Source organism: Phycodurus eques, chromosome 1 (genome assembly GCF_024500275.1).
Source record: "Phycodurus eques isolate BA_2022a chromosome 1, UOR_Pequ_1.1, whole genome shotgun sequence".
NCBI lineage: Eukaryota > Metazoa > Chordata > Actinopteri > Syngnathiformes > Syngnathidae > Phycodurus > Phycodurus eques.
In genome coordinates, this window is record NC_084525.1 from 2,814,465 (window position 1) to 2,838,451 (window position 23,987).

Genomic DNA, 23,987 nt, shown 5'->3' on the forward strand with positions numbered 1-23,987 from the left:
CAGAAACATATTAAGATTTTATGTTTTTCCCCTTAATATTATATTATTAGTTTATAAGATCATTATTATATATTTTATATATATTAGATTATATTTCACCTGTGTTGCCGTGCAGGTACCATCAAACCAGTACCATTTTTCATTGTTTTATTCATTTCTATTTTATTTTGTGACTCACGTGGCAATCAATCAAATTGCTGAATTATTCTATTTGTAAAATGTAAAAAAATAAAATAAAATAAAAAGGAAATTTTCGGCAAACGCCGTACCCAAGTGGGTACCCAATGCAAGTCCTCTACTTAAGTTAAAAAGAAAAAAGGTACAAGGCCCTACAATCTTCTGAACAGAAATTAAAAAATATATTGTTTTTCTGTCAGTACACACACACACACACACACACACACAATAACATACCCACGTGGGGACTGACCAATTATATCAATTTGTGTGGGGGGGAGTATGAAATTGACCAAATTACGACATAGGTTTAGCGAAATCAGCGATATACTGCATAAATAGTTACAAATACGCCCGAGAACCACTGATGCAAATAAAAGGGCTCAGTTCTTATATAGTGGGGAGGGACGACTCATGCTGGCCGCCCAAGTGCCGTTTTAGGCAAAAATCGGGAAAACTGAAATGTAAAAAAAAAAAAAAAAAACAGTTTGACGCGACATCTCCACAATCGAGCACTAAACTCTGTTCTCAGTCTTTGCCCTTGTTCTTACCACTTTTCTTCAAACATAGTGTATTTGGGGGGGATACTACTAATAATCATGAACTTTACAGGGTCTTTAACTGTGCGCGTTTGTGGTTTCCTCGGCTTTAAAAAAGGTTGTGAAGAGAAGAATGTGAGAAAAGAAAAATGATATGCACCAGTCGCCGTACAAGTTGTCCCGTGTTGTGAAAGTTATGGAAAGGCGTTTTATTTGTGTGTGTCCCACTCCCAGTGGGTTTGTTTCTCATTTCAAATCTTCGAATTGACCTGACTCGCTCTTTCTTTACAAAATCCGCCCCCACCCCAACCCCCCTATTAACGCTAACAAACAGCAGGTGGCAGTGTCATACTTTGCACTGCTCTGCTGTTTCAAATGCCTTGAATCAAGCTCCAAAAGAGTCTGGTTGTGAGCTGTGTACGATCAAATCCAAAGAACTTTGCCACAAGTGTTTTTTTCTTCTTTTTTTTCTAGCTATAAAACGATAGAAAACGTATATATATTTTGTATAAAGGTACATGTATACATATACAGTAGGGCCTATATTTGATTGTTTCCCATCACTGCTGGAAATTCGTCAAATTCTATTTGGTTCAGAGGTCAAGGACGCATGACCGGAAGTCCTATATCACGCGTAAACAGTTCTGATTCTACAGCGCAACGCGCTACGGTGTACGTTTTATTCTGAAGGTCACAACAGGAAGTCAAGCAACAGCTACTGTGGCTTGCTGGCGTGGTGTGCTGGTCGGGGGGCTGGTCGTGGTCAGTGTTTTTGTCACAGGGCAGCATGAGACGCTCATCTAGGAAGGGATGTGCATTTTGGAAGAAAAAGTACGTTTAACAACTCACCCGCTCAAAAGGTAAGACAACTTTATTCAACTTATTATGTTTGATTGTGGAGGTCACTTATTGGAATGGATTTGATCAAGCGTGTGGGACTCAATGCAGACGACTCCACGGTGGAAGCGCAACAGTCACGGCAAACAACTACGGTTGCTTATTTAAAAAAAAAAAAAAAAAAGTCAATGTATATTTTCATGTTATTATGAGCGCCTCAAATAGTGCCTAATCTGTTTTAGAATAAATATGGCTGAGATTATCTGCATGAAGTTGAATTTGATGAATTAGCTGGCTTCTTGGCACTCATACACAAAATTGAAAGCCTCAGAAATCTTGATTAGATTAGTATTCCTTTGAGTCGATCATTCCATTATTTTTGAAGATGCCTCTGTATTTCACTTATATGCACACGTATATGCACAATTAACACTTTTCAACTCTTGATTGACTTACTAGAATAGGTTATGTATCAAACAAGACCATGTAAGTAGTAGTTTTATCACAATTTCTTTTTTTTGGGGGGGGGGGGGTGAGAATCCAAATAAAGCAGTTAGAGCAATTTATTTATATCGTTCGTCACTATTGCATTAATGTATTGAATTAATAATAATGTAATTAATTGCACCACTCATAGGTTTGTGATCCCCCCCATGAACCAGGAAGTAGTTTGATAACTAACCCTTATACTTGGAGGCACCATCTATTCCCAGCGAGCTTATGGTGTGTTATGGACAGCTGAATTGTTTTGAACATCAAAAATGTTATGGACGACCAAAACATGTAGGAGAAATACGACTTGTCCCATATGTGCAGTACTTGCTGGGATTGTCTGTGCTGTTGCTCGCGTTGTGGAGAAATGTTTATGAGCGAAGCCCTTTGGCCAACTGTCGCAAAGTTCCTCGCCTTCCGAATCCATCTTGAGCTGAAGTGCGGGACCGTGGGGTCGTCCGCCACCGTGGGAAGCTTCCACTTCCCCGCTGTAACTTCGGCTGAACAGTCTTGCTCTTGCCAGGCCGCTCTGCGGGTATTAATAGACGTTTTGGCTGCCACTTTGATCCCGGTTCCCCACTTGTTCCCGAGCGATGCCTTGTTTCGGGACACAAAAGTATTTACTTCTGCTTGCCAAGAGGATGTAATTTGAGTGCGGGATCCATTCACGTGCCCAAGTTATACTGCGAAAATAATCTAAACAAGTAACACAGATGAGCCTTTTCATATGGTAGAACAATCTCATTATATTCACAGTTGCGCGCATTATACTGTATTAAAGACTGCACGTGCAGTGCATCCGGAAAGTAGCCCCTCTCAAATTGTTAGATTCCTGGCCTTATTCCAAAATGGAATTAATGAACACGCAGCATGCCATAATGACATTGTTGTTGTCAACAAACGTTAGTTTTTGCTTTTTAATCAGGGCAAATAGCGCTTTTTAATTTGATCATTTATAAAACATAGATAGCATGTTAAGCATGAAGCAGTTTGTACATCACGGTTTAATGCTGCAATTCAATTCAGTGTGCTGCTCCTTCTGGCGTGGCCGCCTCGGCCAATGGATAACACAGCCAGGCAGACGCAAAGGAAGATAAATAGACTATTAATACGACTCGGTAAATTGTAAATTGCTGTAACGTTGGTCACTTTTTCGTGGAGGATAAAGAATTTACGCCTGTGAGTAGTTTTAGATTATCCATATTCCAGCGCCTCTCAAGCAACAGTGCACATCCATTTTCAGATCTCGCCCGAGATGATGTTACATTTTACTGACTTACAGTGGGCGCTGGCTGAAGTTGCTCCGGAGCAGGTGTTCACCCAGAATGTCGCTATACAGTGCTGGATACAGCATACAGGTATGCGCAGTGAAAGCACAACAGGAGCACTGAGTAACGAAATTCTTACTTTTGCTCGTCTACCTCCACTTGGACAAAGATAATATGAATATACAAAAGATAAATAAGAACAAAATGATATCTACTATCATAATATACTGTATTGCAAAACAAAACCACGCGGTCTCTATATTGCATATACCCGGTTTGAACGATTCCTCGGCCTAAATAGTTCTTAACCGGGTCAGAAATGGGCCTGACAGGTCCGCTTTAAGCAATTTGTCCTCGGCAGTGGGGAAGGGCGTTGTACAGCGGAGAAATCCCCAGGATTCCGACAGTTGTCCAAATACATGTAAGACATGCATGGGGATTGAGCAATGAGCAGAAGGGGTCAAGACAAAAGCGAGACAGAGCATGGACGTATCGGGGGGGGGGGGGAATGACCTCAGTGAGATTACATGAGGAAGAGGGGAGTGGCTTTCGGGGCGAACTCGGTGCAAAGCTGACCGCATCCGAGCAGTTTGTCAGGGTGTGCTGGCTTTCCTCAATGTTTGCTCTGTGGGGGAGGTTCCTTCGGTGGTCATGTTGTTTTCTCAGCTCGTGTTCAATTCGATGAGGCACATCAGCGAAGCGACGAGACCGCGCGTTGCACCCTCGTTTTTCTTTGTCTTTAACGTTAACACTGAGAGTTTGATTGTGCGTATACTGGTAATTACATTGGACATTTGTGTGGCATTTAAGAATGCAACAATGATACTGAATAGTTAATAAAGCTTTTCGGATGGTGAAAATGTATGATTTAGTGCGGACGGCGGTCAAAATGAATACCGTATGTCGGCGCCATCCAATTGATGTGCTCTCGGATTGCCTTCCCTCCGTTTAATTTCGACAATCATATCATCTTTCCCCATCACCTCAGGCCACCAGCACTGAATGAAAAATGTCAAGAACGTAATATGCACACGAGGTATTATTTATGAAAACAAACAAAATAAAAAGAAAATCGCTTTTCCAACAACATGTCTTGGCTGCTTAATGATTAACGAAGTGCCTTTAAGTCGTTTTGCTGTGCTCTCCTCAGCCCATTTTGGCTCCAAGAGGTAGACTCGGATCTCTCCCACTGTTGAGTTGCCATTTTTTTTTTTTTTTTTTTTACATTTTTGCCCACAGGTGGACTTGAACCACAGGGCCTCCACAACTCCAAAGGCCAAGTCCTTAGAGATGAGTTACTTCCACCCCTAATCACTGGCATCACGGTCAGGCTTGTGAAAACAGCTTAGAACGGGCAATGGGAACCCTGTTGGTCACAAAGAGTTAAAAGGAACGTTTTTTTTCCTCACACTGAGGCCACTTGTCAGATGTCGGAGGCCGATTCTGAACAGATAGCTGACCGATTTTAAGTACTTAATTAATTTATTCTGGGGCGAGATTAATCGAGCAAGTTCTACAATGACTCGAGTCAGCATCCAGCAGAAGTTGCGCAAGCCTTCTGGCAAATTGCTCTTCGCTGCAATCAACTGGAACGTTCACCCGCTGAAGATTTTGCACATATTTTTTACTACAGACGTAATGATTGGTCGGTAAAGCGGAAATATGTCTTCGTCTGATTCATCGGTAAGCAAAAGCGTTGGGAACACATTGTTTTGATAGGATAAACGTGCTCAAAAATGCTTAAACAGCAACATACGACATCTGATGTGATTTATTTATTTTGTTGTCCCTTCCTCTCAGTACAAGCACGACGGCAGTTAATAAAAGAAGGAAACTAGTTTGTGTACAGAGATGTTTTTGTGGTTGTGCCAAATGATCAAAGCGAGTATTATGCATAATTGACAGTGAAACAAAAAAAGACCATTTACTTTTTTAATGAAGTACATTTCAGAGTCTGTCCTTTTTTAACTTTCCCTTTTTCTAGTCATTTTTTTACACATGTATCGATACTTCTACTTAAGTACAGAGCCTGAGTACTTTTGCCACCCGTGACGTACAGCGTTGTTACTGGTTTCCTTTTTTTTTTTTTTAGGCTTCGACTTCCTGTTTTCTTCCAATTCCCGTTGGCTAGATAGCAGTACTTAACAGCTCTCTGCGGACGAATGACTTTGATTTGGACCCTATGTAACTGGCGCGGCCGTGCATTTGCGTCCCACCTCGCGGGAGCCCCTGGCGAGCGAGCAGCCTCAAAGTCGAACGTCTTGCTACACTGAGCAATGTCCCCACACGAGGAAAACCCTTCCCATGTTCCTTTGTATATTTGTAACAATGGTTTATCATCAAGATTTTTGGCCTATGTCTAAGTGTGTGCGAGCGTGCGTGCGTGCGTCTTGGTGAAAGGAGGAAGTGGCTGCAGGACGACGGAAAGGGAGCGAACCTTCATCCTTCCTTTGCCAAGTCCTCCTTCATCCAGTATATAATCAACTCTCCTATTGCTTGCTTAGTGGGCTTCAATATTGGCGGAGCAGCCAAGACGCCTCTGGTACCGCGTGAGCACACGTGTCAGCGCGGAGTATCTTACGCTGTCGTCATTACTCGTCAAATAAAGAACTCCTCTGCAAAACAAGATAGAGGCAAAATTTAAAAAAAAAAAAGAAATACAAACAAATGGATCATTCTCGACTTGCCATTCATCGTGTACAGACTTTTAACATCTTTTGTCGAATATGTTCAGACTGAGCCAGGATAACATGAACAGGATAGTATTAATGTTGTTTTTGTAAAATTTGCAGGTCTGGGTAAACGAATGTTATTTTTCTCGGAATAATCAAAATAGATTGACAGAGTTTTGAAAAAGAGCTATTCTTACTATCCTTCCATCCATCCATCCATCCATCCATCCATTTTCTACCGCATATCCGAGGTCGGGTCGCGGGGGCAGTAGCTTTAGCAAGGACGCCCAGACCTCCTTCTCCCCAGCCACTTCATCCAGCTCTTCCGGGGGGATCCCGAGGCGTTCCCAGGCCAGCCGAAGGACGAAGGACGTCTCTCCGGCCTGTCCTGGGTCGTCCCCGGGGTCTCCTCCTGGTGGGATGTGCCTCAGATAACCCAGACTCTGCTTCCTCATGGAAGGCGTGTTGGTAGAATTGAGGAGGTCTTCGGAGTATTCTCCCCACCGACTCACAATGTCGCGAGTCAGCAGTGTCCCATCCCCACTATACACAGTGTTGATGGTGTACTGCGTCACCCTCCTGAGACGCCGGACGGTGGTCCAGAATTTCCTCTAAGCCGCCCGGAAGTCTTTCTCCATGGCCTCACCGAACTCCTCCCATACCCGGGTTTTTGCTTCAGCGACCACCAAAGCTGCATTCCGCTTGGCCAGCCGGTGCCCATCAGCTGCCTCATGAGTCCCAGAGGCCAAAAAGGCCCGATAGGACTCCTTCTTCAGCTTGACGGCTTCCCTCACCGTTGGTGTCCACCAACGGGTTCGGGCATTGCCGCCACGCCAGGCGCCGACCACCTTACGCCCACAGCTCCGGTCGGCCGCCTCAGCAATGGAGGCGCTGAACATGGTCCACTCGGAACTCGATGTCCCCGCCTCCCCTGGAACATGAGCAAAGTTCCGTCGGAGGTGGGAGTTGAAACTCCTTCTGACAGGGAGTTTCCGCCAGACGTTCCCAGCAGACCCTCGCAATACGTTTGGACCTGCCACGTCGGACCGGCATCTCCCCCCATCATCGGAGCCAACTCACCACCAGGTGGTGATCAGTTGATAGCTACGCCCCTCTCTTCACCCGAGTGTCCAAGACAGGCGGCCGCAAGTCCGATGACACGACCACAAAGTCGATCATGGAACTGCGACCTAGGCTGTCCTGGTGCCAAGTGCATGTGTGGACACCTTTATGCTTGAACATGGTGTTCCGATCGGAGGGGGCTGCTCCTCCCAATCACGCCCTTCCAGCTCTCGCTGTCATTGCCCACGTGAGCATTGAAGTCCCCCAGCAGAACAATGGAGTCCCCAGCGGGGGCGCTCTCCAGCACCCCCTCCAAGGACTCCAAAAAGGGTGGGTACTCTGAACTGCTGTTTGGTGCATAGGCACAAACAACAGTCAGGACCTGCCCCCCCCCCCACCCGAAGGCGGAGGGAGGCTACCCTCTCGCCCACCGGGGCGAACCCCAACGTACAGGCGCCGAGCCGGGGGGGAATAAGGAAACCCACACCTGCTGGGCGCCTCTCACCGTAGGCAACTCCAGAGTGGAAGTCCAACCCCTCTTGAGAGGACTGGTACCAGATCCCAAGCTGCGTGTGGAGGTGAGTCCGACTATATCCATTCGGAACTTCTCGACCTCACACACCAGCTCGGGTTCCTTCCCTGCCAGAGAGGTGACATTCCACGTCCCTAGAGCCAGCTTCTCTAGCCGCGGATCGGATCGCCGAAGTCCCTGCCTTCGGCCGCCGCCCAGCTCGCACTGCACCCGAACCCTATGGCCCCTCCCACAGGCGGTGAGCCCACGGGAAGGGGGACCCACGTTACCCTTTCGGGCTGTGCCCGGCAGGGCCCCGTGGGCGCAGGCCCGGCCGCTCGCCTTCGAGCCCCACCTCCAGGCCTGGCTCCAGAGGGGGGCCCCGGTCTGTATGCGCCAGAGCTCACAGGGGAGGTCGCTGTTCCAGCCCGAGCGGTCTCTGAACCACACCAACCACCAACCTCTTGTACTGTAACCCTGATCGTCATTATTGCATCTGAGGTCAATATAAATATGAGTTTCTCCATTTGAGAGCATGAAAAGGGAGACGGAAGTGGCGTTTTGCGAGATTGCCTGACAGAATTTTGGACGGATTTCTATGACAGCTCCACACTGGGAGTTGAAGTCAAAGTCCCCTCAGTGTGAAGAAGGGCAGGCTCTCGCTCAAGTGTTTTGTAGTTGGATGGAAACAAGCTGCTTACTTCCCAGTGAAACTTGCTGAGCCATTTCTGGAAGAGGCGCTGTATGGCTTGACAACCAGTAGTTTCAAGGATTCTTTTTTTTGCTCACATGAGGAAGGCGCTATCCTTTTGAAGGCTTTGGAGGACTTTCATTCAGTGGACACAGATGAATGACCGGATGTACCTAACGTACACGAATGCAAGCAAGTCCGTACCAAGGACACACCGCTCTCCATTTTGACACAAATCGGACACAAGGTAATTCTTCAGGGCCCAATGTATGTAATTCAGTGCTGGCGTCCCGTTTTGGGTTCTGTAGACCAGAAGACGACCAGAAGGTCAGCATCATTTCATTGCACGCACAAAAACAAATGAAGTGAACTGAAGGAGCTTCTAAACTTTCCAGAGGAGATGACAGCTGCCCGGTTAACGGTTTGTAGCTACCTAAAAAGGTACATCAGGGACATTGATTGCAACGCTCTCCAGCATTTCCTGCGGTTCTGTACTGGGTCCGATCTCTTGGACAAAGCAGTATTCATTGAGTTCATAGAAACCACAGATTTCCTCCGCCGTCCACAGTTTCACACATGTGGATGTGTACTAAAGCCGTCTATTGGTTACTACAGCGAGCCGGATTTCCGCAGCAAATTTAACCACCTTCTCGCAACCTCTGCCAGGGCTGCTGTTTCAGCACCCTGAGTCCAGCCCGTGCGTGCGTGCGTGCGTGCGTGCGTGTGCGTGTGCGTGTGTCAAGCTGACAACCCGGATGTGGGTGATGGATGCGCGTTGTAACAACTACGTAGCCTGTTGTATGAGGGGCTGTCAGTAACCTTTCACTCAAAACTGAAATACGCTCAAAACCACTCAACAGAAATACTATCATACACAGTACTGAAACACACACTTACACACACGCACACACTATCGAGAGACAATTCTTGAGCACACTGGATTGTTTACATTTCTTCCACTGTTGTTAAAACGGAAGTACAGAAATAAAAAAAAAAAAAAAAACATTGACGATAAATTCATGTTAAAGCCTGCTTGTGTAATTTGTCATAAGATTTATGATGTCATTGTCGGTCTATATGTGCCGCTGCTATTGCTGTTCAGGATGCTCGTGCCCTTGATCGCGAAGGATAAATGATTTCTTTTAGCATTTGGGTGTTGCCAGTAAGAGATCAGTCTCCAATTGTCTAATGCGTTGTACATCTCCAATTTTACCGTTGTCATGTATTGTGTCCAACAATTACCATTTAAAGTGTCTCAAATAGCTGCGGACGAACAACGTCCCTCAGATTGATTGGCATGAAGCAGAACTGTGACGAGGATTTGTCAACGAAATCCCCAGCGAAGAATCCTCCATCCTTTAGTTCTCCGAGAAGAGCGATCCAAGGTTCGATTCCTGCTTTTCTCACCAATCCCCACCAGGTCTCAATTACATTTGTAAGATTCTTATTTGATCTTTTTGGCTTGGGTGTTAAGTCCATATCACGTCAATTTCGTCCTGAGTGTGTGTGGACTTTCTTAAAAAAAAAAAAAAAAAAAAAAAAAAGTGGAGTTGCTACCATGATAAAACAATATAAAATCAAATGTCAGTTTTCCGCCCCGCCCTGCAAAAATATAATAACATAATTGTGAAGTTACTTAAAAAGTGTGGCAACATACAAACACTCCGTTACTTTTAAGAAATAAAGGTTTGGTCAAAACGTGATGCAACATTTGCCATCGACTTCCTTTAGTGTGAAGGTCAATAATCCTAAATCTGGTCAAGCCAAACAACAATGTTTGGCTTTCCCATCATTCTGCGTCATGACCCATGACCTCGTGAGCGCAGTGGGGGCTATTAAGGCAGGCTTTAAGGATGTGGGACGTTCCATATCTTCTTAAACAAATACACATCTAAGACCTCACTTGGAGCAATAAAAGGACTTTTTTTTTTTTCTTCTTCCCATCGGAAGTCATGGAAATATAAACAATCTTTACCAGCGTCAAAATGGCACCATCAAAAATCCGTATTGACTCTGCAGGCACTTTTGAAGTAGCATTTTCAAATCCGGAACCGTAATGCAAGTGTCGATAAAAGTTCATATCAAAATGCGAAAACAACTTTCATAGCGCAGGCCTCGCGTGCGCCGCAACAAGTCGTCTTCGCATCCTTAACGGTCACAGGTCGAAGGTTACCCACGACCGCCAATCACGGCTTTAGGAGTCAAGTATCCACGTTAGCTGGGAAGGCTGGCAGTGAATGAGTTAATAAGAGTGACGACAAATCTTTTCTAACTTTGAGAACGAGGACAACTTGTATGGTGACTTGAATGGAGCTCTCAGTGCATATTATTTCATTTCCACATTCTTCTCCTTTTAGCAGCCTTTTGAAGCCAAGGCCAAAACAAGAGAGCGGTTAAGTCATTTACTCCGCTTTATTACGACCAAATCTGCCAATAATCAAGCACCGTTTCTGTGGTACAATTCGTTTGTGCTGCCGAACTCTGAATAACCTTGCATCTTTTTTCATAAGCACAGTCCGGATAATTTGTTCGCCGCATCGCAGGATTTGGAGGATTTCTCTTTCCGGGTGGTAAAATAAGCGCTTGCTCACCGAAGACATTGAAACTGCAGGAAAAAAACAAAAACAAAAGACAAATGAATTAAAACACATATTACAAGGAATACAATGTACAAAGTATACAGTACTGCTGTGCATTTAAGAGTATAGAAAGTGCTTAAAAGCGTATGGTAGAGTTTAATAGGAATGTGGAGAAGATGAATCAGCCTGAGTCTGGAGCGGTTCAAACAGCTTTAAGATATGTAGAAATAATGAAAGAAATATGCGGTCACAACTTTGCGGATTTCACCTATCGCGGGGGGTGGTCCGGAAACGAACCCCCCCCCCCCCCCCCCCTCCGCAATAAACGAGGGATTACGATGTAGGTGATTGTTTTACGAGCTGTCTGCGACCCACCCGAAATGGGTGCGCGACACACCATTTGCGAATCGTTGCACTGGCGGTGACCCGAAGTAGAACACGTGTACGCGTTTTATTGGACAGTGGCTCTCGGTCTCAAGATGAACCAGCACCAAAAGACGGCTCCTTTAAAGGAATACTAGGAAGAAACTAGCAGGCTGTCTTGCGCCAAACAAAAGTCTCCTTCCATGAAAGGGGATTTTCTTATTTTTATTTGTTTTGGTCTTGGGAGCAACCCAGAACCGCTTGGCCACGGTTACTGTTATAGTCATCGTGTTTGTTAGGGACAAGTGTTCTCCTGCAAGAGCTTATAATACCCAAGTGTGCTTTGACATTATGAGTCTTGATTGGGAACAATACATTGCCGTAGGCAGCTGTTTCTATAACTTACAAGGCGCTCTTTATTCTTTCTTTACCGAATATCAGTCTAACAAGTGACTCACTTTTTATTTCCAAGTAAACGGAGAGCTTTAGCGAATCTCACTCTACGAAGGCGCCCCGGCGGCCAAGTTTGTAAACTCACAGTAACTCGGTATTTTTAGATCATAACTTGTCAACGTAACGCGTCTCAAATCTAAATACCGCACCGCTGACTGGTATGGTAATATTATTTCTAAAAAGTGAGTGATTGTACTGCCAACAGAGAAGCGGAGGAACGCTTGTGACAACGCAGCAGCCCCCAAAAAATGGGCCTGTGGAAAGATGTTCAAAAATATTGCAGGGAGCGCGTTGTGCGATTCCTAAAGTTTGTCTCGCTTTTCCTGATGCTTTTTTTGGTTTTGTTTTCATACCACCACCGAACTGGAACAGATTCTTTGTGTTTGAATTTTACGATGGCGAAAATACTTTTCAAATGGGAACAAACTAGATGTCAACCAGCGTCCTGGGATGGATTGCGCTCAACATTGACGGTTCCACGTGCGGTCGGGTCACATTCAGTCACGGCTACGTCTCGTATTTCCCACGTATGTATGTCTGGAAATAAGCTTTTACGGGAAATAGGAAGTACGATCACCCTTAAAGTCAGTTTGCGACAAAATGAAATATGACTTTCTGGCCAGGCCGTCCAAAGATTCGACTACGTTGTGTTCGTTATCTCCCCTTAAGAATGGAAAGCTCCTCCGAGAGAAGGAACACTTCATTGTTTAAAAGCCCAACCTCTCTGCTATCGTAATGATACTTTCTCAAATAGTCCGAAAGACTCGAGAGGTCTTGAGCAAGGGGAACTTGCTGCCCTTCTTCCAGATGATAAACACATGTGTTTCGCTGACATTTGCCAGAGCACCAACTTCCTGTCACGGTAGAAGAGCAAAATGACCACAAACGATGGCTTCTAATGTGTTTTGTCGTTCCCTCTTAGTGACATGTGGCGGACCGGAACCTTATCACTGATATTTGCACTGGTGCTGGGCTCAGAGGTAAGGACATATTTTGCCGCTCTTTCTGCAATGACCCAAGAATGCCACAAGATGGCACCAACGCCCCGGCTAATAAGAAAGCAACAACAATGAATCGTTCTCTGTTGTCCTCTATGAAAGAAGACTGATTACAATATATATTTGGCAAGTTGTCTGTTTTGTCAACCGATTAAGGACGATTTTGCATCGCTGAATCTGAAAACGGCATCCCTTTTCTCTGGTTCAGGTCGGGTTTTTATGCAACGCTGTCAACAGTTCATGAATCAAATGTTACAAACGTTGCTTGCTGTGAATTAAAAAAATGGTGAACATTGATCAAAGTAAGTGACCCGTACATTGAATGTTACGTCATCATCGTTCCAAATTCAGGCCAGGGACGTGTGTTGATTTGAACATCTAAAGCAAAAACGTGTAAACAAAAATACGTGGCCTTATATCAAAACCTGACCTGACCTATAAAAAACAGCAAAATTGTCCTAAATTACTACTAAAAAATATTAGACAATACATTTGTTGCTGACTTGTGTTATCTTAGTGTTGAATCAAAATAAGAATACATTTGGAAACATCTACTTGGACTTTGGTAAACGATGATTTTCTGACATTTTATAGCCCAAACTAGTAACTGAATTACAATCAATGTATGTTTGTGCCTTTTCATGTCCCATTCACGACGAAAGGGATGGACATTTCAAAAATGTTGTTTCAAAAAGATAGTCGACAGATGAATGTATTTTAAAAATAATTGTGAGTTGCAGCCCTAAGTTAGTAACAAGGAAGTATTGTTGAAGAGATACAGTGCAGATACTAAAGAGCTTTGTATGTCAGGGAGGAGTTTTATCTTACTGTAACAATGAAGTGACTCGGGGGGGGGGGGGGTGTAAATGGAGTGTTTGGGAAAGTGCACAATGATGAATCCCGATGACCGCATTTTACAGGTTACCCGATGTGAGGATGTGGGATCCGTGGCTGCCGGCGAGTTAGCCTCGCGGGATCAGCAGGAGAATTTGGGCGACAGATCCACAGTACCAGGAACGACACGTCACCAGATCCTGGCCGCGCAGTTCGAGTGCTACCTGAAGATAATCCACGATCCGCCACGAACCGAAGAAGGTGACGTCACCTTACAGCACCAGCCCATCCGCTCGGTTTATTCATAGGCCGACTAACATTTTACGACCTGCCCGAATTGTCTCCTCGTTTTGGTCAAATTTGGTCCCGCCGCGTGTAATAAATTCAGCAGAAGCATTTAATATAAGAATATTATTGAGGAAACAAGCAAAAAGAGAAAGTCCTTATTTGTTGTATGCATTATAGAGAGGGAGATATACGTACATTTCGTTGAGCCTCGTCAGGGTTCGTCGTGGCTCGAATTGAGGCAGAGGTGCTACTATTCTGATCATTAGCACACGCGTATATCAGAATCAGAATCAGAATCATCTTTATTTGCCAAGTATGTCCAAAACACACAAGGAATTTGTCTCCGATAGTTGGAGCCGCTCCAGTACAACAGACAGTCAATTTACAGAACACTTTGGGGACATCAAGACATTGACAAAAAACAATTGTGCAAAAAGATGCAGAGTCCTCTAGCACTTAGAGCAGTTCGAACGACTAATATTGCAATAGTCCGGTGCAAGGACCATTGTGCAAAGGGCGCTGAGACTTCAAGGAGTGTATGCGGTTTAAAGTGACGAGTAGTGCGATCATCTGGGACAATGTCGGTTGTGCAAATGTTACAGATACTCCTCAATCAGTGTGCAAATGGAGCAGATGCTACTCTGGCATGAGTGGCCAGTATATGCAAATAGTGCAGCATGGCGAGACAACTACAGTGAGTGCACAAGTAATAAATAATTGGCCCCACAGAAATGTGACAACGAACTCAAGTCAAAAAATTGCCAGCTTGTTGTAATGGAATTATAGGTTAGGTGTTTAAGAAGTTGATCGCAAGAGGGAAGAAGCTGTTGGAATGTCTACTAGTTCTAGTTAGCGTTGATCGGTAGCGCCTACCTGAGGGAAGGAGCTGGAAGAGCTGGTGACCGGGGTGCAGACGGTCCGAGAGGATTTTGCACGCCCTTGTCTTAGTTCTGGCAGCGTGCAAGTCCTCAATGGTATATGCCGCGCCCCCGATCTCAAACACTTGGAAGTATTGGCGTGCACCTTAACATTCTTTCTTTTTGTCTGCTTAAATCTCATACTTAAAAAACAAAAATGGCAATACAAGGAATTGCACGTGTACAGGTGAAAAGCAAAGTTATTCAACTTGAATTTAGCTAAATGCGACCCTGTTAAATAGCCGTTTAACGTTTTCTTGAGGCATTTTCATTTTGGACGCTCCACAGTCCTCTAGAGGCAGAACATTTGAAGTCTCCTATTTTTAGCCAATAATAGATTCATGTCTCGTGTAGTGTCGCCACTTTGTTTGTGTGTAATTTTAATTCCAAGATTGCAAATTTGATCTTGGCAGGGTTAGGGGAATATTATTTGGCATTTTAATACAATGTACGAGGACATAAGAAAAGCACAATAGAACACGTGTAAATTCTTGATTTAAGCCAACGGGGGAAAGCGACATACGCATATGCGTGAATGATCAGAATTGTACTAGGCTAATAAATTAGAATTTGATCCCATGCGGCAATCTGTTCTGGCCAATGAACTTTGATTGAACTTTGGTGACAAGAATGTTAAAAGGGCTCCAATATGTTGTTCAAAAGGTTTCGTGATTCACAAGGAAACATCGGCAGCGATCGCAGGTCAACGAACGTCCTGTAACGGATTGAGGTCGGCCTCAGACATTCCATTTGAAATCTATGCTCAAGGAACGAGAAAGCAAACTTGTACACAGCAACGCGCATTTCAAATGCGGGAAAATAGATTTGCTCAAGTGGTCTCTCATTCACTTCAGTTGCACTTTGGGTTTGGCGCTTCAGTCATTTATTCAATTATGCGGCGGTTGTTGCAGAGGAGGAGGATGTGAGTATGAAAGAAAGGAAACGTGGCCTTTGTGTGGAGGCACCGCTTTTTTTTTTGTTACTGCTGCTCAGCTCTAATCCACCTCTGAAATGTTATTTTGCGATCGGCTTCCCAACATGCCGCTCGGCGGCCTGCTAACGCCGGGCTTCCGTCCATTGTCGGCCCCCCCGCTGGAGTGGCCCGGCTGCCGGGAGGCGGCTGGCGTGCGCAATGCAACGCAATCTGTGTTGACTAGCTCGCTTAGATGACGGAATTTGTTCATTTAGTTGCGTCTCCGTTCGCTGTCGCAATTGAGTTTGCATTTTCAAATCATTCTCGCGCTCGCAAATTACGCCAAGCACCCATGCGGCCATTTTTTTCCCTACCGCCCGGTGGGGGTTGATCCTGCTTTAGGGTGAAGCGTGAGGTATTTATGTTTGTATTCCTTCTATTTCCAGCCATCAGCTTGTAGGAAGCCTTTGTTTTCCACACGCCTCGCATCTTCCCATATTTCTTGGATATACTGCTTCCCGCAGGTAATTACTGTAACCGCACATGGGACGGCTGGCTGTGCTGGGGGGATTCGTCTCCGGGGACGTTCGTACAGATGTGCCCTGAATACTTCCACGATTTTGACCCGGCTGGTGAGGCCAGAAGCAGGCCGATACAAAAGTGATCAACATCGAGTCACGCGCGGTCGATTCTCATATCTTTGTCCGACAGAAAAAGTGACCAAAGTTTGTCATCCCGACGGCCAGTGGTTCCACCACCCGGAGAGCAACAGAGTGTGGTCCAATTACACCCAGTGTCAGATCTACACCAAAGACAAACTGAAGGTGAAACTAATGCACTCAAATCTCTTTCTTAGCGACAACGGTGGTTTCAAAAGCTGAAGTGGTGAGCGCGAGGTGCAAATGAGGTGCAAATCTCGGCTCAGGCCTTCCCGCGTGGAGTGATGGCGTGTACCCCGCCCGCCCGCCCGCCCGCCCTCTCGCCCGATATCAGCCGGGATAGATAGGCTCTACCTCACCCGCCATGCGTACCAGGACGAGCAGAGTACAAGTGGAAAACGGATGGAGAGCGCCGTTGCTGATGTCGCCGTTTAGAATGCCTTTGTGTACTCCAGCACAGATATTTAAAGCTCCACTGCTGTAGATATCATTTGGGTGGAAAACAATTAACAATGAGTTGTATTGCACTTGCTTTGTGCAGTTCACCATCAGTCTGTACTACCTGGCCATGGTGGGTCATGGCCTCTCCATAGTGTCCCTCATCATCTGCCTCATCATCTTCTCCTATTTCAAGTGAGTACATTTACAGAAATGTCCCTTCCTGTCTCAAATTAGTGTGGGTACGAGCGTTTGGGTTTCATCATTTGCGTCCAAAAGGGGCACAACGATGATACGGTACCTTGGGAAAAAATAAAAAATAAAAAAAAAAGCCTGTAGAGCGAATCTCCGCTTTCTTGCTCTTCGCTATTCATGAATTCAGCTCTTGGCATTTTTATCTGTCAACCTATCCTCAGCTATTTCACCAAAAAGCTCCCCTTCTTGTGTTTTTTTTTTTTTCTGAAATGCCTTACAATGCAACAGGATGCCACCAAAGCCCTGGCGAATAGGAAAAGTGCTATTTGGTGTCAGTGAAGCATTTTGAAGTGATACATCACGACTGTTCGAAGATCTTTTTATTTCGAGGAGTAGGAGAATTTGGTATGGATGACCTATTTGCATAAATGCGCGAACAAGTTAAACCTTTGTCGCTTTTTTTCAGGAGTCTGAGCTGCCAGAGAATCTCCCTCCACAAGAACATGTTCCTCTCCTTCATTTTGAACTCCATTGTCACCATCATGTGGCTCTCTCTGACGGCGGCCAACAACCAGGCCATAAACACGAGCAACCCTGTGAGTCCATCGCATCATAATAATAATAATAATACTGAAACAACAGTTGTCGGTTTGCGGTGATTTTCCGATGATAAGTCGCATTTTCTCTCCGGCAGGTGAGCTGTAAAGTGCTGGCTGTGCTCACCCAGTACACGTCGACTTCCAACTACTTCTGGATGCTGTGCGAGGGCATCTACCTTCACACTCTCATCATTGTGGCTGTCTTTGTTGGGGAGCAGAAGCTCTTCTGGTACTATGTCTTGGGGTGGGGTAAGTGCTGTCGCTGTCATTGCGTGTCCGCATTAGATGTAACGCAGGGCCAAAATTGCACCGCTGGCTGAAGCTTCCAACAAGGGTGGATTCCAAATTGAGACGAGGCCAGTAGCAGATGATAACATTGCCGTTTGACAGAATCACGGTATTGCAATCACAGCACTAAAACGGATTATTATTAAATCGCTTTATTGCCGTTCTCTGTCGTCACATCAGTAAATGTGAAAAGAAACGAAACAATTGGATTTTTCTAAATACGATCCAAATGCAGTACCGTCGTAAAAGTAGTATTTCTCAGAAAATGAGTAGCTACTTCTCTGCTGTTCTCCACTTTGTGAAGTAACGTTAGAGTGGAAACGAACTCATGTGAGCCTTGCTGGTTTGCCATTTCAGTCGCGCGTCGGCAGTATTTTCGGAACCAATGTCGTAGGCGTACTAACGCTCATTCCTCGCTGGTTTTAAATGTTCATTTCAAGGCAACGTTGCAGTAATATTTTGACGTTACCTAGAATTCGTCATGGCACTCTCCTGATTGTGATATCGTATTGGAAGTACTGCCTCCTCGAGCAGCCACGTTGCGCATATCCTTTTTTGCACCAACAACAGGAGGGGGGGGGGGGGGGGGGTGTCTCTTCACCTGCACTCACTCAAGGAAAAAAAACAAAAATAAAAAGCATCATACCACCGATGGAGAATTTGAGCAGTTTTGAAACCCGGACTTTTTAAAACCGCAGTACACCTTGAAACCGGTAACCTGCCCATGCAGTTCCAGCAGTTGTGTTTATGTCATGGACATCAGTACATCAGAACATCAGAACTGATTACGGCCTGACTGAAAATCAAGTTGGCCCCGTGTGTGTCTACCTCCAGGCTTTCCCATCATTCCTGCCATCACCTATGCTGTGGCTCGTGGGCTCTTCTTTAATGATAGGTAAGCAACCACGGTGGTGATGTCGTCAAGGGTTGAGGATATGCTCGGGGATTTTGCGGGTTAGGGTTAGACTTGGAGAAGAGGTTCGCGTTTGGATTAGATGGGATTAGGGTTAGATTTACAGTTGGGTTAGAATTTCAGTTCGGTTTAGGTTAAGGGGTTGCGATTAGGTTAGGTTAAGGGTGAGTTAGGGTACCGGTAAATGTTAAGATTAGGGTTGAGAGTGGCTTCGTTTTTGAGGTTAGGATAAAGTCATCTTTAGGACTCGGTGACGGTTAGGATTTAGGGTGGCTTAAAGCTACGCGTTTCTAGAGAATAACCGCTACACATTGGCAAAATATCATGAAACAGACATTAGTGAGCAGGCGTTTATTAGTGGATTAGTATTAAGGGTGAGGATTTGGTTTGTTTTGGGGTTAGGGTTAGTAACAACCCCTCCTTCTGTCCCTTGTTGTGTCGCGACTATTGTTGCACGATGATGACATTGACGAATCTGTGTTTCAGGTGTTGGATCAGCTCACACACTTACTTGCTCTACATCATTCACGGGCCCGTTCAAGCTGCGTTGCTGGTGAGTCATCGACCAAAGCTTTTACAGTACGCACTCAGCTGGTACTTAGGGCACGGTACACTTGGACAAGCTATTGATTGCGATCCGTCGGGATCCGCTACTGCAATGGTACCAATCTGCAACCGCAGTAAACAAAAAAAAAAAAACTAACAAAAACATGTCGTTCATTTCAAAGCTGAGCACTATTATATCACTGAACAAATTAAATAAGATCCACAATAAATCAACAAACTTTTTTTTTTTTTTTTTTTTGGGGGGGGGGCATATAAAGTGCTGAGATCTGCATTGTTGATTTCCTCAAGGGGTGGCCAGGGGTGTTTATTTATTTTGTGTTCCCTTGAACACCCATGTAACTATTTGACGCCCACTTTTAAAAAAAAAAAAAAGGTCTACATTTGCCTCCAGACGCCCCAAAATAGCACCAAAGCAGTATTTTAATATTAGACAAGCGTTTTGGAATGAGCACAAAAACAGAATAGAACTAAATTCGTTTTCTGTGAACGAGGGCGCATCGGTGCCCCCAAAAATCTGTGATTCGGTGCGAATAGCGAGGAATATATGCGAGGAACACCTTGTATTGCGAATCAAGAAAAATGCATTTTTAGTCATCTTTGTAAGACCAAATTGCATTGCATCTCATGACATTGTCCAGGTGTACCTAATGTTGTGTCAGGAGCGTGTATGTTCCTACATGTTAAGCACGCGAGATGACGTGTAAAGCACTAGATAACGAGAAGAGGACTTGGATCGAGTGTTTGAGCCAAATATCTGTGCCTTTTCAACTTGTACCCACTCATTTTTGCGATGCGTCCAGGTGAACTTGTTCTTTCTCCTGAACATTTTGCGAGTTCTGATCACCAAGCTGAAGGAGACCCACTGTGCCGAGTCCACGACGTACATGAAGGCTGTGAGAGCCACGCTGATCCTCATCCCTCTGCTCGGAGTCCAGTTCATTCTGTTCCCCTGGAGGCCCGAGGGGCGCATCAGCCGGGCCATTTATGATTTCTTTGTAAATATCTTCTGCCATTTCCAGGTAAAAACCGCAGATCATTTGCGTAGCTATCAAAGTGCAAGACTAGTGGGATTACCGTAATTTTGCTGTATGGGTTTTCAGATGAGAATGAGAATTCTTTTTCGGTGTCCTTTACTTCATCGAATTCAGAGCCACTCTGCATGTGCATTGTCACCATTCTTTACGCGGCACGAGAAAACAATAGTGCTCCTTTGTTAAACATGTTTGACCTTTTTGTTTTGCAGGGACTCCTGGTGGCAATTATATTCTGTTTCTGCAATAGTGAGGTATGTTTAACAGTTCAAACAGACGTGCCTCAGATATTTACAAAATCAAATTAGAGCCGATACAGGAGCAAAATCTCAATTCAATAATGCTCGCTTTCGATTGAGATAACTTGATGTGATGAGTCAGTATGTACTTCTAGAAATCTTGACATAAATTCATTGCTTTGTGTTTATTTCCGCTCGTGAGTTCAACAAAACACAAGGTTTGAATGATATCGCATCAATTGGACTCTAATTCTTAGTCAGGTATATTATTGTAATGAGCTCGTCATTCATTTCTTCACGGTATTGTGTGGTGAAAATAATTAGTGTACCGTGTGGCTGAAAGGTGCACTGCAGGTTAAGATATGACCTCATTTGTTCAAACTAGTATTTTGTGCGCATTTTATATCTATATTCTAGCCCTTCCCCCCCCCCCCCCTCCCCATGTCATGTCCTGGGTGCTTTTGTTTGAATTTCACACTTGCTCTTGTTGCCACCACCAGGCCCAAACGGCACTGAAGAGAAAATGGGCCCAGTGGAAGTCGGCCTGGGGTAAGACGGGCTGGGGAGAGACCCCCACCGCCAACAACCACTTCAGCGACCACAACAATTCCTCCTTCACGGAGACCAGCCGTGCCACCGTCAGCATGGAACAAGCCGATATCCGCTGCAAAAGCGGCGAGAAAGCTCGCTTCCTGTCAGGCAGGCAGCCACAGAGAAGTGTGGAGTGCAGCAACGGGGAGGTGGACGTGCTGAACAAGCTGCACACCACCATGTGATACACCTTAAGGGGCACCTTTTTTTTTTTTTTTTTTTAAATACAAAAAAAAAACAAAAAATGTCCTACATATTATATAAGAGCAGTTGCAAAACAAGCATACATTTTACACATATTTTGAGATAACAGCTTCATTGTAGTCCTTATAGTGATTTTATGTACACCCCAATTCCAACGAAGTTGGGACATTGTGTTGAACATAAATAAAAACAGAATACAATGATTTGCAAATCACGTTCAACCTATATTTAATTGAATACACTACAGAGGCAAGATATGGAATGTTTAAACTGATAAACTTGATTGTTTTTAGCAAATAATCATTAACTTAGAATTTAATGGCTGCAACACATGCTTGGATGGCAGCATATGTTTCTCCAAAATCTGCATGTACCTTTCAGCATTAATGGTGCCTACGCAGATGTGTAAGTTACCCTTGCCATTGGCACTAGCACAGCCCCATACCATCACAGATGCTGGCTTTTGAACTTTGCATCCATAACAGTCCGGATGGTTCTTTTCCTCTTTGGCCCGGAGGACACGACGTCCACAATTTCCAAAAACAATTTGAAATGTGGACTCGTCGGACCACAGAACACTTTTCCACTTTGCGTCAGTCCATCTTAGATGAGCTGGGGCTCTCAGAGAAGCCGGCGGTGTTTCTGGGTGCTGTTGATAAATGGCTTTTGCTTTGCATAGTAGAGTTTCAAGTTGCACTTACGGATGTAGCGCCGAACTGCATTTACTGACATTGGTTTTCTGAAGTGTTCCTGAGCCCGTGTGGCGATATCCTTTGCACATTGAAGTCGGTTGTTGATGCAGTGCCGCCTGAGTGATTTCTCCAGATTCTCCGAACCTTTTGATGATATTATGGACCGTAGATGATGAAATCGCTAAATTCCTTGCAATTGTACGTTGAGGAACATTGTCCTTTAACTGGTCGACTATTTTCTCACAAAGAGGTGCTTTGTGAACAAATGCGTACAAAACTCACCCCATCTTTTCTTGTGAATGCTCCTTTTCTACTCAATCATGGCACCCACCTTTTTCCCAATGAGCCTGTTCACCTGTGGGATGTTCCAAACAGGTGTTTGATGAGCATTCCTCAACTTTCTCAGTCTTTTTTGCCACCTGTCCCAGCTTTTTGGGAACGTGTTGCAGCCATAAAATTCTAAGTGAATGATTATTTGCTAAAAACAATCAAGTTTAGCAGTTTGAACATGAAATATCTTGTCTTTGGAGTGTATTCAATTAAATATAGGTTGAGCGTGATTTACAAATCATTGTAGTCTGTTTTTATTTGTTTCTGTTTTAACACAACCTCCCAACTTCATTGGAATTGGGGTTGTATATATTTTATGTGGCGGGAGGTGCAAACCTGAGATTTATTGCTTATTTCCTCACACGGTGTCCTAAGGGAAGAACTAAGAGACTATCAGGCCTCTCTTATGCTTGGAAGGGTTAGCCTTCAGAATAAGTATACATGCATTTTTGCAGTGCACGCAGAAACAATTCACAGTGTCACATTTTGTTAAATATGGAATAAATTAATTTTCTCCCACAACATTCGAAATACAACAACCCATGAAACCCGAAAAATGTTTTGTTTTTTTAAAAAACAACAACTAAGAAATGACATGTACACAAGTATTCACAGCCATTTTCAGAGTCAAGTCTAAGATCTGGCTGGCCAACTCAAAGACCATCATGGAGTACGAGAGTATGAACTGTATAATAATACTATATGTCCTCCCCACAAATCACCAATATACTGTATATTACAGTAAAATCTCCCTCTACCATCCATTTTCTATAGTGCTTGTCCTTATCAGCTGATTTTGGGCGAGAGGGTGGGGTACACCCTGGACTGGTCGCCAGTCAATCGCAGGGCACATACCGGCAAACAACGATTCACAATCACGTTCACGCCTATGAACAATTTTACAGTCTCCGATGACCCGAACAAGCAGGAGAAAATGGAGCATGTGCAGAGAGCACATGCGAGCGAGAACCTCTTGACTGTGAGGCAGATGTGCTAACAGCTACACCACCAAGCTGCCCATAATTGCAATCTAATATCAATACAGAATACATACAGTATGTACCTCCTGTATTTAATCTTGAAAGACGCTTGTTAACAAAACTGAGTGCACGGTTACTTTCCAAACAACCTGTACATTATAATATTAAACGCATTATTCTGTGTTGAGCAGTTGTTGCCTGTCTCTCTAAACGTCAGCTTTACAGATGCCATGTTTGGTGGTGAAGAGCTGATACATGATGGCCCATACAGAAGTATCGCACGATGCGGCCTTTATGACCACGGCTTTTATGGGAGCGCAGGCAGTTCTGGTTTTCCCTCAATCGGCGAGGGGCTGGTGGCTCATATCCCAATGTCGACTGGGGAATTGAGCCGGCAACCCGAAGGTCACAGGCTGCATTCTCACACCATAGTGAGAAGTGTTGTGATATGAGGGTAATGCAGTTTAAATTTGATATTTCAAGTTTGGTCACAAAACACATTTTGTCGCTGTTATTATTATCCACAACAAAACAAAGGATACGTTTAAAAAAAAAAAAAAAAAAAGATGTGACAGCGCTATTGCATCGACTGCGTTAGTGTAATAGTTGCTTTTGAAAACCATAAATTGTAATGGCAGCGCTGTCGACATGAGACCATTGTGAGTCT

General features: G+C 44.5%; 1 protein-coding gene across 2 annotated transcripts; it reads left to right on the forward strand.

Annotated features, from left to right (window-relative positions):
• The first annotated feature begins 1,470 nt into the window (after window positions 1-1,470).
• On the forward strand, window positions 1,471-23,488 carry calcrl2 (calcitonin receptor-like 2). 2 transcript variants are annotated; one of them, XM_061672485.1, is made up of 13 exons: window positions 1,471-1,576; window positions 12,567-12,624; window positions 13,563-13,737; window positions 16,119-16,226; window positions 16,306-16,418; window positions 16,795-16,886; window positions 17,353-17,482; window positions 17,581-17,734; window positions 18,608-18,668; window positions 19,173-19,239; window positions 20,054-20,272; window positions 20,497-20,538; window positions 21,024-23,488. In XM_061672485.1, the coding sequence occupies exons 1-13, from the start codon at window positions 1,527-1,529 to the stop codon at window positions 21,297-21,299; spliced, it is 1,545 nt and encodes a 514-aa protein (XP_061528469.1). In that variant the 5' UTR covers window positions 1,471-1,526; the 3' UTR covers window positions 21,300-23,488. The 2 variants fall into 2 exon arrangements, with proteins under 2 accessions (XP_061528469.1, XP_061528479.1); XM_061672495.1 differs by lacking the exon at window positions 1,471-1,576 and adding an exon at window positions 9,102-9,634.
• The last annotated feature ends 499 nt before the right edge of the window (window positions 23,489-23,987 follow it).

What these genes read in the sequence shown, in the direction of transcription:
- calcrl2 (XM_061672485.1), top strand. Translation starts at nt 1,527, where the DNA reads ATGTGCATTTTGGAAGAAAAAGTACGTTTAACAACTCACCCGCTCAAA. An exon ending in ACAACTCACCCGCTCAAAAG is followed by an intron (nt 1,577 to 12,566) that starts GTAAGACAACTT and finishes GTTCCCTCTTAG; the next exon opens with TGACATGTGGCGGACCGGAA. An exon ending in TCCGCCACGAACCGAAGAAG is followed by an intron (nt 13,738 to 16,118) that starts GTGACGTCACCT and finishes TGCTTCCCGCAG; the next exon opens with GTAATTACTGTAACCGCACA.